General features: G+C 36.9%; 1 protein-coding gene and 1 long non-coding RNA gene across 4 annotated transcripts; both read right to left on the bottom strand.

Moving 5' to 3' along the window:
- Window positions 1-2390: 2390 nt before the first annotated feature.
- Window positions 2391-15499, bottom strand: LOC110831309 (uncharacterized). 3 transcript variants are annotated; one of them, XM_022067163.2, is made up of 7 exons: window positions 15366-15498; window positions 15049-15078; window positions 12202-13702; window positions 10137-10441; window positions 7963-8245; window positions 5997-6185; window positions 2391-3997 (listed from the first exon to the last, which is right to left on the bottom strand). In XM_022067163.2, exons 3-7 carry the CDS (start codon window positions 13693-13695, stop codon window positions 2723-2725), a joined length of 3546 nt encoding a protein of 1181 aa, XP_021922855.2. In that variant the 5' UTR covers window positions 13696-13702; window positions 15049-15078; window positions 15366-15498; the 3' UTR covers window positions 2391-2722. The 3 variants fall into 3 exon arrangements, with proteins under 3 accessions (XP_021922855.2, XP_021922854.2, XP_021922856.2); XM_022067162.2 differs by lacking the exon at window positions 15049-15078 and having other exon boundaries at window positions 15366-15499; XM_022067164.2 differs by lacking the exon at window positions 15049-15078 and having other exon boundaries at window positions 15349-15498.
- On the bottom strand, window positions 4131-5990 carry LOC147873267 (uncharacterized). The gene is made up of 2 exons (XR_015535937.1): window positions 5200-5990; window positions 4131-4980 (listed from the first exon to the last, which is right to left on the bottom strand). It is a non-coding gene; the product is annotated as an uncharacterized LOC147873267 (long non-coding RNA).
- Window positions 15500-16724: the final 1225 nt, after the last annotated feature.

Raw genomic sequence — 16724 nt, 5'->3', positions numbered from 1 at the left:
AGAACAAAAACAAAGGATTAAATTTTACCTGGTATAAGGTCCGTGAGACTTTTAAGGTGTCTGATGTTATTACCTTACATATGCTGAGCAACATTTTCATTTTCAAGTCAGAAAATGCAGGAAGCAAAGTGTAATATATCTTCAGCTTCCATAATTCTAATTTCTTGGCGGTTCAGTCTTCATCTCCATATGCACTTCATCAGATGTAGCAACAATTTGATCATCACTTAGATGTGTGTGTGGAGTGAGAAATGGTCCTTAGATTGAACTTCACTGACACAGGTAAACTCTCATAGTGTATTTTCCTTTCATGCTTTGTTCATGTTTCTATCATTGTTACAAAATAACAAAACTGGGAAACTGCAATATGACCTTGCAGACATTCTGTATATTGACACTGTTTTTTATTGAAGAAGATATGCTGGTACATAGGTACAATGATTATACTTTTTAATTCTTCACAAAAAGGTTAATAAAGGTAAGTTAAATTAAAAGGTTTCCTTATTGCCATATTTTACATTAAATAAAAAAATTCTTCCATACCCTTATATGGATGTGAAATGTGGTCTCTCACCTTATTTGAGGATGTTTGAAGTGTTGTGTGTAATAATGGGACCCAACAGAGGGGACAAATGGAGTGATAGAGAAAATTACATAATGAAGGACTTAATAATTTCAACTCAACAGATGTTATTGGGTTGACCATATGAACATAAATGGATAGTTAATACCAAATATCAGATGTTGTTTTGTGTGTGGTGCCCTCTTTGATTTTATTTGATCGAGGCCCAGCACTGCTGTTCAGTGTCCAATATGTCAGACCCCACTGTAAGACTGGCTGCAATTATTGTTGCTGGTGACAGTTATGGTTGTAGCTCATCTTCCAATAAGCATCACTGTCACTTTACATTTCATTTTATTCAAGACTGAGTTTCTTGGCCGAAGTCATTATTGAAAATGCTCATACAGTGAGAGATTTAAGTTTTGTATCACTCTAACCCACAACTATGTGTTATGTCAAGCTCTTGACCAAATTATATAGCACTGAATGACAATACTTTAAATGAATAATGAACTAGTAGGGATCTAGAAGGAAAGAGTCATGGTACTATCTCAGCATTTTCCTGAAGGGACTGAGGAAAAACACAAAGAACATTAGTCAGGATAGGTCTCTAGGCTAAGTTTTGAATCTGTTATATCCACAATATGAAGCAGGAGTGCAAAGTACTCGGCTGTGACACTTGGTGAATTACATGTAGGAATGTATTGTACACGAGTAAAATAATTACCAAATCAATCACCCATTTATTGCATTATATGTACCATCTATCATTTAGATAACATTTTTCAATATTCCACTATAAGGTTTTGGGTGCATCAACCCAGTCACTGTTTCTCTTGATGTTTACTACTAATATTTGCTCACTGGAAGATAATTTCCAGAATTTTGCCAAATTATTTGAAGGCCCCATGGTAAAGTTTTATTTTTCACACATTGTGATAATTTCTCAAAACTACCATCAATGTTAATGGTCTCTTCACCATATCAGATTCTCAAAATTTACAATTTGTAATGTTGTATTTTCCAGATGTACCCATCAGTAGGAATTTTCTAGTGTTCCTTAATTATTTGCAGCACTAGCACAGTGAACAGTTGCATTTTTTTGACAGAACCTTAAACATATATATATTTGTCGAGAAGTTACTGCCTTAATCATGGAAAATTGTGATCTCAAATATTCCGCTTTACTGCTAAAACCATGTGGAAATCAGCTGTGTTGCTAACATTTCAGAAAAATATACTGCCTCTCTATCATGAGGGCCAAAATGAGGAATGCTGGGAAGACTTCAGTTTATATAGGGACAGAAGCAGATGGATCAGGTTATAGGAATTGACATTACATTTATTCTGTTTAACCTTTATTGTCCTTGTGTCACGTTTTACATGCAGTCCAGTTTTACATCAGAATTACTATATTTCAAAATTGTGAATAATTTCACAGTATTCTTAGTTTACTGCAGGAACCTCATAGTGTTCACAAGAACGAGGTCAGTAACGTAGCTTACATGGCTAATACCATATTCTGGCACCTCAATTGTATGCCTGACATATCAAGAATAACACAAACTTAATCAGCTGTACATCACAGCATACACAAAGTCCAGCTGGCTATACATCGGGGTAACATACCATTAAAGTCTGGTCAGAAGCCCACGGGTTTTAAATTTGAAATTCTCGTGATGAAGGATAAGTCACCTCAATGTAGTTGAATTTGTATACAGTGCAGTACTTCGGCAACTGCAGAATCAATTAAGCAAATAATATAAAAATATAGAGGGAGAAAAGGATTCTAACTATGTGAACTGAAGCAGAAAAAACTAGACAAAAAAACATGTGGAATGTTTAGATTTTATTTACTTCTTTAATTGTGTCTTAACAGTGAATGATAAACCATTCTAATCTAGCATTTTATACAAACATCAAAAACAACCAGTCACTACTAATAACATATAATTCATAACATCAAAACTGAGTAAAAGGACACAAAACATGAATTATAGAAAATGATAATTATATAGGGTATATTGGCTTCATGACATTGAACTTCAACTCAACTGTAGCCAAAAGTTAACTAATGTAAATTGTGGTGACTGTATATTCCATTAAGTGTAATTCTTGGTATTATATGATTCAGGCTGGTGGTTAAAATCAAAGAGCCATTTACTCCTTACTCTTTTGCCATGTCAGTTTTAGGTTAGATACAGTTTTCACCCTGAATCCTCTTTGGAATGTTTTATTTTCACGTCCCTGCCATCTACTTGGGGATGCTTCAGGGGATGAAGCTCCTACTGCACCACCTTCATTTCTGTTATGGTACATGCTTGAATCTCTGTTCCCAAAATTTTGACTCATATTATGTTGGCTTCCTTCCCTACCATAACTGGCATCTCTTTGGAAATTCTGCCTTCCACCTCCACCCCTCTTAAAACCTTGTCTGCCATCCCCTGCTCCTCTGTAAAAACCCTGATTATTACGAACTTGTCTTTCTCCTAGACCAAACTCCAATTTACTTCCTTCACGTACCTGCAAGTTTCTGTCCTCCTGACTGTTTCTACTTTTTGGTCCACCACCAAGGCAACCTTCTTTCCAATCTCTACGTGTGTCACTACCAACACTACTATTACTTTCTGTTCTTATTCTGCCTCCAAAATTTCTGGGTACATCTGAAGCGCTTCCAATGCTACTGAGACTGTCAGTTCTAGATCTTGGGTTTCCATCATGTTTCCTGACATGATCTGACCGACTATCTACACTGCTATTGCTGCTGTCACGTTTATGGCTCATCTTTACGTCTACAGTTTGATTAAAGTCTCTTGGTCCACTTCGCCAGTTCTTGTCCTGGCTGCTTCTGCTCTCATTACTTGAATCCCTTTGATACGAACTACTGCCAGCATGTCTTTCTTTACTGTGATGTCCATCCCTGCTGTTAGCGCTTGAGTCACGACTTCCACCTCTATAACAGTGTCCACCCCTCTTGCTACTCCTATTCTCAGTGCTAAAATCATGGGTTGTGCCCCTGCTGTATCTGCCATGGAAATTTCTATGAAGACTTCCACCTCCACTACTTTCTCGACTCTGGCTCCTGTTCCCTCCTCTATGACTGTCACCTCTACTTATGCCCCTGCCCCTACCCGAGCCACGAGGTCCACCTCTACCTCTACCTCTACCTCTACCACGGCCACGCAGTGAACGTGATCGACGAGAATAAAAACTACTTATATCATCCAGAACCATCTGGCGGCGAGGTTTTGGAGAATTCTGCAACAGTTCTGAGAAAAGTCCAGAGAATTTGATAATTATCTGGCGAAACAATGTGCGGTCTTCTTCAGACACAGACCGACTCTTTTCTGGGTCTAGTCTTAGTCTTGCCTCATCAATGATTAATTCGTAGATATTTATAGGTGTTTTCATGCGCAAGAATGTACATTTGTGAGTCTGAAATTAAAGTATCTTGATTATTTTTGACATTGTAACTTCATATAATGCAGTGCTCAGGTGAATGATTATTTCCTGAGTAAAGTGACTGGATAAATCTGATAATGTTATCATAAACATCACTATTTTTGGGGGGGGTATTCTCTGCTGTCTTAAAGTCATTTTCAAATTCCACATTTTAGAAACTGGCTCTCTCAGGCATCAATATCATTAGCATCCTGTTAAAATTTAATTACATTACAATGAAGTACAGAAGTGGTCATTTAAAGCTTGTGGTTTTCTGGCTATTATTATCTGCTGGAGAGGAAACAGCCTCACTCAGCTTCAATCTCTCTTTTATCATGAGTTTAACACTGACAAGATGGCAACTAAGTGTGCCAGTCAGCAGTACCATGCATGCCAATGACCAACATGAGATAATTATAAATCAAGTGACCAAAATTCTTGGAATTAATTAGAAAACCTAAATTCATTTCAAATAAATTTGGAAGTAGTCAACATAACTAAATTATTATTGCACAATCAATTTATAATTTTAAATTCTAGATTAATAAAGAATTAAACTAATAGTTTTAATGAGATGAGACAATTATTTTAGCAACATGATCACAATTTTAACAACACTGCCTTATAAAATATACCATAAACATATGCACCCACATTATCCAACCCTCCAGTTATGTAACCCTACCATAAATGTTGACATAACTATTACTGTAAGAGATTAAACATCACTACCAAATTTATTATGTTTTAAGTTTATAAGAAAATCCCAAGTTATTACTTTGAAACAATGGGAAAGATGGAGAAAATTTCCATTCATTTCATAACTATACAAACCAAATTCACAGAAGACAAGATATACGAGGCGCGTCCCAAAAGTAAGTTTCTCTGGGGCCGTTTACAGAAACAAAACACAATTTCATGGAAATATTTATTGCAACAGATACAGCAAGTGTCCAGCTATTTTTCAACATATTCGCCTCCGGAATTGAGACATTTGTCATACCGTGGGACCAACTTTTAATACCTGTGTCGTAGAAGTCTGCCGCCTGGGATTGGAACCACTGTGTGACAACCATCTCCGCCTCTCTGTCATTCTCAAAACGCTGACGCTGACCGGACAGGAATTTCTTGAGGTGTAGGAAAAGATGGAAATCACTGGGAGCGAGGTCCGGGCTGTAGGGTGGATGATTAAACACCTCCAAGCTGAACTCCTGCAGGAGACTTGCTGTCCGTCGAGCCGTGTGCGGCCTAGCGTTATCGTGCAGGAAGACAATACCGGCACTAAGCATCGTTGCAGCTGTTGAAGATGGAGGTTCTTATTCCAGCTCCCGCCGACTGTGAAGTGCGGTCAGTGATAAAGTTTTTGAATGCACAGAGCATAGCGCCGATCGAAATTCATCGTCAGCTGTGCCGGGTCTATGGGCCTAACGTTATGAGCAAGCAGATGGTGCGTCGCTGGTGCAGACAATTTTCAGCGACGGGCCATTCAGAACAAGCGGCGCGGGATGCTTAGTGCCGGTATTGTCTTCCTGCACGATAACGCTAGGCCGCACACGGCTCGACGGACAGCAAGTCTCCTGCAGGAGTTCAGCTGGGAGGTGTTTAATCATCCACCCTACAGCCCGGACCTCGCTCCCAGTGATTTCCATCTTTTCCTACACCTCAAGAAATTCCTGTCCGGTCAGCGTCAGAGTTTTGAGAATGACAGAGAGGCGGAGATGGTTGTCACACAGTGGTTCCAATCCCAGGCGGCAGACTTCTACGACACAGGTATTCAAAAGTTGGTCCCACGGTATGACAAATGTCTCAATTCCGGTGGCGAATATGTTGAAAAATAGCTGGACACTTGCTGTATCTGTTGCAATAAATATTTCCATGAAATTGTGTTTTGTTTCTGTAAACGGCCCCAGGGAAACTTACTTTTGGGACGCGCCTCGTATAAAAGTGCCTACAAACACACACATAAATACAATGGTATATTACTTTGTATTACCTTCAACTTGTCTGAATCTGGAGTAGCAGAAATGACCTTACTCCAGTATTCCTTATAAGCTGTAGACAGGTCATTCCTTATGAAAAGGTAGAAGGAGCCCATTTGACATAGGGTCTCCTCAACTCTTGGTTTCTCTGTAAAACGGCTCAGCAGAAACTCAAAATCAGGGATGGGATCATATTTGTCGTTCTGTAAATAAGATGATGAATACAAGTAATTCTAGTTATATGTATGCCAACAAGTGAAGGTCTATAGACTTAATCTTCAAAGCCAAACTATGAAACTTGTGCTCATAATTAGTGCAGTACTCATACATCATGACTTTTGGATATATTCCCTACAGGTTTTTGATACTCTGATACGTACAAACCAGGATTACAAAATGAAACCTAAGGCAAGCGTTAAATCTGTCAAACAGTAACGTCTATGGAAAGGAAATACATGTATTACATTTGGATATGTAATGCTTTTGTTACTTTTTAATTTATGAGTTGAAGGAGACTGGATTTTGTTGGCCCAGAACAGTCTGGTGGAGGGCATTCGTGAATTCGGTGATGAACCTTCAGGTTCTGTAAGCAATCTAGTTAGTTTAAGTGTTAAAAACTTATACAGTAAATCCCAAGATTTAAACACAGAATTATATGCTGCCTCATCAGTGATCTTTGAAAGTGTGCATGCTGTTAACAAACCCGAATCTTTGGAAGTGTGTCATAACCTAAAACCTCAACATGTGTTACATGTCATACCTCAAGAAACAATTTATTATTTGAATTGTTGTTAATGTGAGCAGGTATGTGTTTTACATGTTTTGGTGTATTTAGCCATCCTCAGGTAGTACTAAACTTTCATGTACATACCATTACCTGCATGAAATGATATTAGACCAGGTGAGCACATAAGAACACTACACTTTCAAAGTGATACTGAAAACAAATGTTGAAAACTTCACACACACATCAGTTGATACAAAACCTCTCGTTTTGTTTAAAATGACCTGGGTGATTGTTGTGTGCCTCTGCTAGATGCCACTAATTTTGAAAATGGCTACCCCACAACAGAGGAATTGGTATGTTCTGCAGTTAGCAAATAAAGTGTCTGAAACAGCTGTGCAAATGTATTTTGCATGTAATTTCACATGGAACCATCCAGCAGAGTATCCATTTATGCCTGGTACAATTTGAGCAGACAAGGTGCATTTTCAAATGGGACACTATGCACAAAGTTTGGGATGAGTTGGATTATCGTATCATCTGCTCTGTGACTCGTGGAGCACATATCGAGTCTCTGCGAGGTGTATACAAAACTTTGAGTTTTTTTCTACTGATTGATGTACGTGTGAAGTTCAAAGTATGTCACATTTGAATGTATAAAGTTCTTTTGTGTTCACTCTGTATTATATTATATTATGATGCTCCAGCTTTATACTATGTTAACCAGTAAGCATAACAGCTGATAAATATAGAGCATGTTAAACTGTCCTAATATGCATGTTCAAATTACAACAGTGAAATGTCAAACTTTATGATCAGAACTCATTTTTCTAACCATAAGGTCTCATTGAAAAATTTGTACTTCTGCAATGTTTATTCCTTTATTTCAGTGTTTCCCAACCAGTCCATGACTAAATTTAAGTTGGCTAACAAACTCTAATTAGCATTCTATATGTAGTTTACCACAGGTAGAAAACTGAAAATGTTTTAACTGCCCACTTTGCCATTTTATCAACTAAATAACTTTAATGAACATCCTCCACTTTTGAACACAGGTCTCCTTGGGAAGTCCATTGCAATTATTTTTCTTCCTATTATATATCAATTTGTTAATACATTTGACCACTTGAATTACCTAATTATTCCAGTGTCCAAAGCCAAAACCTTTTAATTTATGAAAAAGACACCAAAATTTGGCTGGACACAAAAGGCAAAACCCTGTAATAAAATTCTGGCATTCAATAAATTATGATTACCTCACTGAACTTCAATTTGTAGAGGTCCAAATATGCACCGTAAGAACCTTGCTCACCAGCCATCTGATAGTGTTTCTTTGCTTTTTCTAAATCTCTCTCATACCAATCAAAGATAGATCCTGCGACATGATTAGCCATTGCATTACTGGGAGCAAGTTCTAGAGCCTTATAACAACACTTTTTTGCTAGTCTTAAATCTCTGTATGGAGCAGGAAGTTTAGAGAAGCCCTGAGCACAGCGGATGTTGATGTGTGCACAGTTACTTCTCAAATTCAGTGCTTCCCTAAAAAAAATTTAAAAGTAATGCACATTTTCAGGACATTCCTAATTAAATAAAAACTGGCTGAAGCAAACTGTTTTATGGACATTATCCAATGTCCAAGATTAATAAAATAAATAAAATCACGATGTTTTGGAGATGGGAGTCTCTCCATCTTCAGGTAGAACCTACTCTGTTGGGTCCATCGATAGAGCCAATCCCTACCTCAAATTGGGCCCAACAGAGTAGGTTTTACCTGAAGAAGGAAACAGACTCCTATCTCCAAAATGTCATGGTTTTATTGATTTGACTTTATTTAATCTTGGACGATGGATAATGTCCAGAAAACAGTTTGCTTCAACAATGCACCATCATCACAAACTTTCAAAATTAAAGAAACTGATTAATTCCCAGCATATGTTACAAATCTGAAAGGCTTCATTCTTGGATTTACAGCATAGTGAATATACAAATACAACACCAAAATCTGCAACAGAGTACACGATTATAGGTAGTACACCATTTGAAAATGTAAATACCAGTGAATGACAGAAACAAGCATGACACTCATGAAGAAATCAAGAGAATATAGCCAGGACATGCTTGATGCTATCCAGGCCAGTACTCTTCATCTCAGCTACCTTCAAAATCATCGGATTACCTTTTTGTATGAGTGAAAAATGCGGTCATCATGGACATATATTACAATTCTCTGAAAACAGAGTGCACAGAAAATATTTGGACACATGAGAAACAAAGTGGGGAATGAAGAATATTATATGTGTGAACTTTGTGATTTCAGTGCATCTAATTTTCTCTAACATTGGAATCAGTATCTGAGCCAAGCTGTTTCTTGGCTATGTCAATTTAGCTCACCCAGTACCTCATTTATATCTACCCCAAGATCCTTTCCTATGCCTCTCACATGGTTGTCCCACCTCACCCCTTCTCTCTGCTAATTAATGTTGGTCTGACAGAGATGAAGAATTCATTGTTTTGATATGGGACACCTGCATCAGGTCTGCATTTGGGTTAGCATAGTCTGGAAGGTGGGTGTAGCTTCTAAATCTCTTGTGTTCCTACATGTAAGCTCACCTCACCTCAAGGTAAAGCTTAACCACATCAACACAGCTTCATTTATTATCTCTGTGTAGCTTATTTTGAAGAGATGGATTCCAAAATGAAAAAAATCAATTTTTACATGTTTTAAGGTAAGGGCTGATCTGAAGCCTTTTTCTTGGGGGTGAAAAAGAATTTCCATATCATATTTACTCATGATGACTTAGCAAGGTAAAATGTTGGATAACTGATTTTAAGTGTTCATGATGATTCACTGTTGATTTTGATCTTGCTTTTGGATGGTTGAATCACGTGAAAGCAGGATGTGCTGTGTGTGTAGTCACTTCAGCCTAGATGAAAAAGGCAACATGTTCCTTTGTAATGCATCCCACTTCCACATGATGAAAGCACCCAACAAGAGCTTTTTTGTAGGATGTGAGGTCTTCAAGGCGGTGTGTCTGAAGATGGCAGTCTTCTGGGTTGTGCCATGTAGTCTGAAGATGGAGGCAGCAAGGACCTCTGAAACGTCAATAAATTTCTACCACACTATACAGCGCAACAACCCAGATGACAGCCATTTTCAAGTGCCTCTTTGCTATGCGTCATAAGGTAAAAAAATACTGTAAAGTATGCAGCCCTCAAATTTACTTAGAACATAAATATTTTATATCTGATGGAGTTAAAAGCAAATATCCCATCTTTCTAGAAGAAATTATGGGTGACTGTAACAAACTAATGTCCTGGCTATATAACAGCCAATAATGAAATTAGGCCATTGTTCCATAAGAAGTCCAAGATCCACAACAACATATATGCACTATGATTACTTGCATTCTGTTTCAGAAGTCCAACTTACCTATAAAGTTCAGCTGAGCGTGTATTCATTCTTTCAAGTTCAGCCTTTAGAGAAGATAGATTATTTCTATGGAGGGAGTAAACCCTGAATGATGCTTCTCTGTAAGCTTGTGCTAAGAAAATTATATACGAAGGATTTTTTGTCATTTTAACAGCATTTTCCAGTGCTTTAAGTTCCTCCTTTGCTGGAATCTCATTGAAATTGTCAATTCGACGAAGACGACCAAGGCATTTTGCATACAAAAACTGCCACTCACCCTGCTGTGGGTCCAGTTTTAGAGCCTTCTTGATATATTCAACTGCAGCCTTAAAGAATTTAATGTAAACACAAATTATAGTTTCATTTTGTGAAGCAACAGTTCTACAATCTAAGAAGTGTTCACATTAATTAATTTAACCATACTTTTAAAACTTTCTAGTGTAAAAAGGTATCAAGTATAATGAAGTTACAATGTAATGAAAATTTATTAGGTTGTTCCCAACATCATTAATGTATCTGTGCTGCAAAATGGTCAGAGAGATTCTTGAAAAAAATCATTTTTAATTTATTGATGTTCTGGGTTGTGACCATGTAGACTCATAGGTAGATAACACTTCAGAGAAACATACTGTCTCCATTTTCAGGAGACAGCATATTTCTCTACAGTGTTTGTATCTGCCCAAGTCCACATGTCACAACCCAGAACATCTACACTTTTACTCCTGTGAGAACCTCAAATCTACTTTTTAGTAATTTTGAGTGGTTCCTCTCATTAATTCCTTTTACCTAACAATAAATATCAATACCATGACATGCAGAAAACAGCCAAAAGTTCAGTATGCCCTTACTGCACCATATTTCTCTCATAATCTTGTCTGAATATATACATAGAATACTTAAACTCTTTAAACTGGGATAAGTCACTCAGTACAGTGGCTAGACTACGGGCTGGATAACTGGGGTTTGATTTCTAGTGGAGCAGGTTTTTTCTTTTAACCACATTGCTCATCCAGCATCTTATCCAGTGGATATCAGGGTTCTTCCTTAGGAGTAAAGTGGCCAGGGCATGAAGCTGATCACACATCTCAACCTTTGTGCCAAGATTAAGAATGTGTGCTTGGTTAAGCACCAGGGACTTCAACTTAACCAGATTTGTTTTGCTTCTTATTTTAGGACACTTATTAATGTCTAATTAAACAACTCCATGAAGCAGTGTTCTTATTGATAAGGTAATCATGGAATTCCTTAGCTATTTGAAGGGCCCTAACAACATCAGGGGTGCAAGTGCCAGGAACAACTGAAATTCCTTGTCTTTCATGGAACCTGAGAGTTCAATACTGTGTTAGTGAAAGCCTGTGGCTGGACTCTATCATGAGCTAGATGAATCCAATATATAATCATACACCATTTTAATATTATTCTCCAAATTACAGCTACATTTCCTAGGTGTTCTGTTCCCCCTTCATATTGCTTGTTTATCTACTATAAATTAAGAAAACAAACCATTTCCTTTCCTAAATTTTAATGTTTTATATTATGATCAAGATAATTTTTAATACATTCAGGTACATTTTTTTCTCTTTTCCTTCTCCTGTCCTCTGTTTCCTCTCCTATTCACCAAGCTTTTGATTTCACCCCATTATTTTCTTGAAATCTGAATCACTGATCAAAATACATAAATTCTAGTCATATTCGTTTTGTGGTGCAAAGCCAAATGTTAAGAAATAAAACACAACTGATGGAGTATTAAAGTTTGCCAAATTCTGTGGTACAAATTCATGTTGTTGAAGAAACTGAAGATGTCAAACTTTATCTCCCTCACTAAAAACTGACAGTTTAAAGACAGACTGAATCAGCTCAAAAAATCCATATTTTATGTATGTAATCATTTCTAAACCATCAATTTATGTCCATTTGTTTCTAAGATACTGATCACAAAAATCCTTCCTAAGTGTAGATATGTATGATTGCGTATGTATTCATTCCCTCAGAAGGCCAAAAGGAAAAGATAAGAAAAAGTACATATGCAGTCCTCTAGTCCTACATTTTACACATGAACATTCCAGTACCAACACAGCACAATTACCTTGGTTCCCTCATAACCATATTCCATTGAGACAGCTGCTCGAATGCCCCAAATGCCAGCTTTGCATTTATTTTCCATTTCCTCATATTTACGCACCTTTTCAAGTGTTCGTCTTGTCTCATTCAGTACACCACTTTCAAGAAACAGGTGACACTTACATGAATAGATAACATGTGACAAAGCATCTTTTATTGCTTGAAACAAACTTTCATATATTCCTTTGGAATCTGACGGATTAAGAATTTCTTCACATCTTCTCTGTTTATCCAATGATACTGAAATGTCACCTTTACGAAAATTTTCATAACAAATAACAAGCATGAAGATAAATCTGCGCCACTGAAAATTACTTTCGTCTTCAATTTCTTCCATTTTTTCATATGTTCGTGCAATGATTGATTCAGGTGTTTCACGAATACTTTCATTTTGTATTTTCCAAGTAAATGGACACTCCAGCATATTTAACTGTTCCCTCAAAAAATGTTTATCATCATGGGTTTCTGCATGCAACTGTTTTCCAGTTTTTAATGTTTCTACTACATGATTGTTTTCTTTCCCTTCACATCTGTTAATGTTATCATATTCTACAACTTCATCTCTTGAAGGAAAATCAGTCAATGTGAAGTTTCCCAGAGAAGCAGCCAGTTTATTTACTCTGTCTCTTTCAAGCACACTGGATGAAGACTTGTCATTTGAGAAGGTACATCTGTTAACGTCATCATACTCTACAACATTCTGTTCTACAACTTCATCTCTTGAAGGAAAATCAGTCAATGTGAAGTTTCCCAGAGAAGCAGCCAGTTTATTTACTCCGTCTATTTCAAGCACACTGGATGAAGACTTGTCATTTGAGAAGGTACATTTGTTAACGTCATCATACTCTACAACATTCTGTTCTACAACTTCATCTCTTGAAGGAAAATCAGTCAATGTGGAGTTTCCCAGAGAAGCAGCTGCTTCATTTACTCTGTCTATTTCAAGCACACTGGGTGAAGACTTATCATTTGAGAAGGTACATCTGTTAATGTCATCATACTCCACAACATTCTGTTCTACAACTTCATCTCTTGAAGGAAAATCAGTCAATGTGGAGTTTCCCAGAGAAGCAGCCGGTTTATTTACTGTGTCTATTTCAAGCACACTGGGTGAAGACTTATCATTTGAGAAGGTACATCTGTTAATGTCATCATACTCCACAACATTCTGTTCTACAACTTCATCTCTTGAAGGAAAATCAGTCAATGTGGAGTTTCCCAGAGAAGCAGCTGGTTTATTTACTCTGTCTATTTCAAGCACACTGGCTGAAGACTTATCATTTGAGAAGGTACATCTGTTAATGTCATCATACTCCACAACATTCTGTTCTACAACTTCATCTCTTGAAGGAAAATCAGTCAATGTGGAGTTTCCCAGAGAAGCAGCTGGTTTATTTACTCTGTCTATTTCAAGCACACTGGGTGAAGACTTATCACTTGAGAACGAAGAATCCATCATTTAAAACCTGAAATAAAGTATTAAAGGAATGTATACATCAGTACATAGTACATGTATATTAATATAATATCTCAATAGCCTGAAATGGTTTCATTAAGTACTTATATTTACTTATCCTAAACAGACACAATGTTGTAAAAGACATACAACTTTACAATACTAATGCATACTGGAATAGAACAGAATTTATTTAAATTCCACAGATCCTTCAAAGGCCCACACACAGAGCACATAATAGCACAAATACAATACTTGTTTCTATCATAAATTACATAATTGTGACTAATTTATGGTTAACCATAGTATGTCACAAAAATAATTACACCACAAAACATACCAACTGTTGTTTACATGTATTTATAATTGCTGAGAATTTTTGGTTGAGGTAAATTATTCTACAGAGTAGAAGTGAGACAGGAGATACTGGTACACAAAAATATCCCAATATAAGCCGTATATGAACTGATTTTATGTCACACTGTGTTACATACAGAAAAAGACTAATAATGAATACAGAACATAAATTTGTTCTTATCTAAAAATACCATGTCTCATAAACAGCAAAGGAGCTACTTTTTTATTCAGTAGTAATTAATGTATACCGTCCTTTATTCCAAACATACAACTTATTTAGTCACTAACATTTACAGCTGAAATTATTTCAATCCAGAATATATAAAAAAATACTATAATAACTGAGAGGCCTATGCCAAAGAATACCTGTGCAGTAAATGAACAAGGTATATGTTGCCACTATCAACTTTTAAAATGGTTGCAGACATTTTATTTTTGAACTGATCTGAATGAAACTGTAAATGACAGATTATTCAGCAAGATTTTATGCACAATATATCAAATTTCCACGTATGCTTCTGCACTGTCAGCACAGTTCCTTCAAAAATAATATTCACACAACTGCTCTGAAATAGGAAGAGACTCATCACACACACTGTACTTTCATAACAGTACAGCTTTTAAATGTCACTTACATACATGTTCAACTACATAATTGGTTTCATTTCCTTGGCATAAAACTTCCCAAAAGAAATTAGTTTGAGACTATGAGATCAAATTCTCACATATTTACAGACACTTCAGACAGCTGCAAGGGAAATGGAATAGTTGTTGCGTTTATGAAATTCAGCTTCACATCTTAAAGTATCATCCTGTGCTAGTGTCAATACAAACACCCAATGATGGGCATGCAATAACAATGCAACTGGAACATTTTTAAATGTTGTAAGGTAAACCCCAACTTATACCCAAAAATGCACTATGTATACCATTAAAAACAATGATGGGCATAAAACTTATTAAGTAATAACAAGTCGGTCGCAGAAAATTATCACATACGTGTCATGTACGCTGCGCACGGATGGAATTCTGAAAGCATTAATGTCATATAAATCAATTATGGTTTACGGTAAAAGGGCCTTTGGCTCTAATTTTTAAAAAACCATGAAGAAAAATAAGTAAATATGCATGATTCAATGCTTTTAAAATACCAAAGAAAAAGTCATATTGGGGATTCCCCACTGGTCTCTGATTTCCGAATAAGGTATATGAAGATCATAATATCTATTTACAAGGCAAGAGTAGCACTCTAACTAATTAGTTCCCAATTAACACATGTCTCTAAATCAATATACAGACCATATTGCAAGCTTTACCTTGCAGTATATTCTTCCACGCGAAATTATAATCTACTTCCCAATAATACGTGTCCTTCTTAATCTTGTCTGTTTACAGTCTTGCCAATATAAATTGGTAATTCGTCCACAGGACAGCAGGTCTGAGTCCTTTAATGTTTCTGTGAATTTTCATATTTGATGGTGTAACATGATGTAACTTCAATCTTTGACGAACGCATTCTAAAAGCGCGACAGAGTTAATCTTGTGAATCGTAAAAACCTTATTTTTTTCGTGTCCAGTATACACCATTCAGCATGGTGTGCATTGGTGGTTAGCAGGATTCACGACCGGTTTCGATCGGGACCGCGACATTTAATGCTCCTGCTGTGATGATGATGAAAGTGGAGTAATTGTTGGGATACCACGGAGAAACCGGGGAAACCCCGGACGAAAACTCCGTGATGCCTAGACCACGGCCTTGCCCAACACAAGTTGTAAATCTGAGCACCGCCGGGAATCGAACCCGGGACCCCAGTCTTACAAGTCCAGCGTTCTAACCGCTAGACCACCGTAAGCCCTTATTCCTTTCTCTCTTTCCAGTGCCTCCAGATTCCTCACCGTTTGGTGTTCGCATGTCATCTCCAATGTGTATGTCACAACTGAAACAATATTACCACTTGATAGTATTATTGTTTCAAGGGACAGACGTACTAGTTGTTCATGTTCAGCATTGCTATTATTCTTTGTTTAATCTGTTCCATAAATGGCATCCCATTTTGTTAAAGTGTTGATGCAAAATGTTTAAATGTATCGACTGTATCAAACTTCTCATACTTGAAGAAGACTGCTATTCGTAGCTACTGTGCCTCCTTTCCGGAACATCGTAATTACAGTTGTCCTTCCGTTCATTTTAAACCCATTTATATTAGCCCAGTTTATTGAGACACGTCTGTAGATCTTCTTTGGACCAAGATGTGATGATCATATCTTATGCATACGTATAGCATCACACTGCCTGGCTTTGGTTCCTCTGGATCAAATCGACCGTTAGTATTATTATTATTAAGTGTTCTGTCTTACGACAGGTCCATTGCTCTGCCCAAACAGAGCTCTCCGGTTGTCCCTATTCCCGTTAGTATACTGATTAAAAAAGGGTTGAGCTGGTCACCCTGCAGGGGCATGCTTTTTAATAATAACAGTTTGTGTTATTGTAATGTGAACATTGTGTTGTATTGTATTGTAGTGTGTTTGTGTGAATATAAATGTAAACTATCGTGTTTCAAGACGGAAAATAAAAACTGCATAGAAAACAATACCTTATGACTTTGTTTTGTATGCCTTACTTTCTATAGCATAAGTATAATCATACACGACGTATGTACATTTGACTGAAGTTG

This window comes from Zootermopsis nevadensis, unplaced genomic scaffold, assembly GCF_977971745.1.
Source record: "Zootermopsis nevadensis isolate Lab colony 2312 unplaced genomic scaffold, Znev_1.0 Znev_ptg000020l, whole genome shotgun sequence".
NCBI classification, from domain to species: domain Eukaryota; kingdom Metazoa; phylum Arthropoda; class Insecta; order Blattodea; family Termopsidae; genus Zootermopsis; species Zootermopsis nevadensis.
Note: the sequence above shows the minus strand (reverse complement) of the source record. Positions and strands in the feature narration are given on the sequence as shown.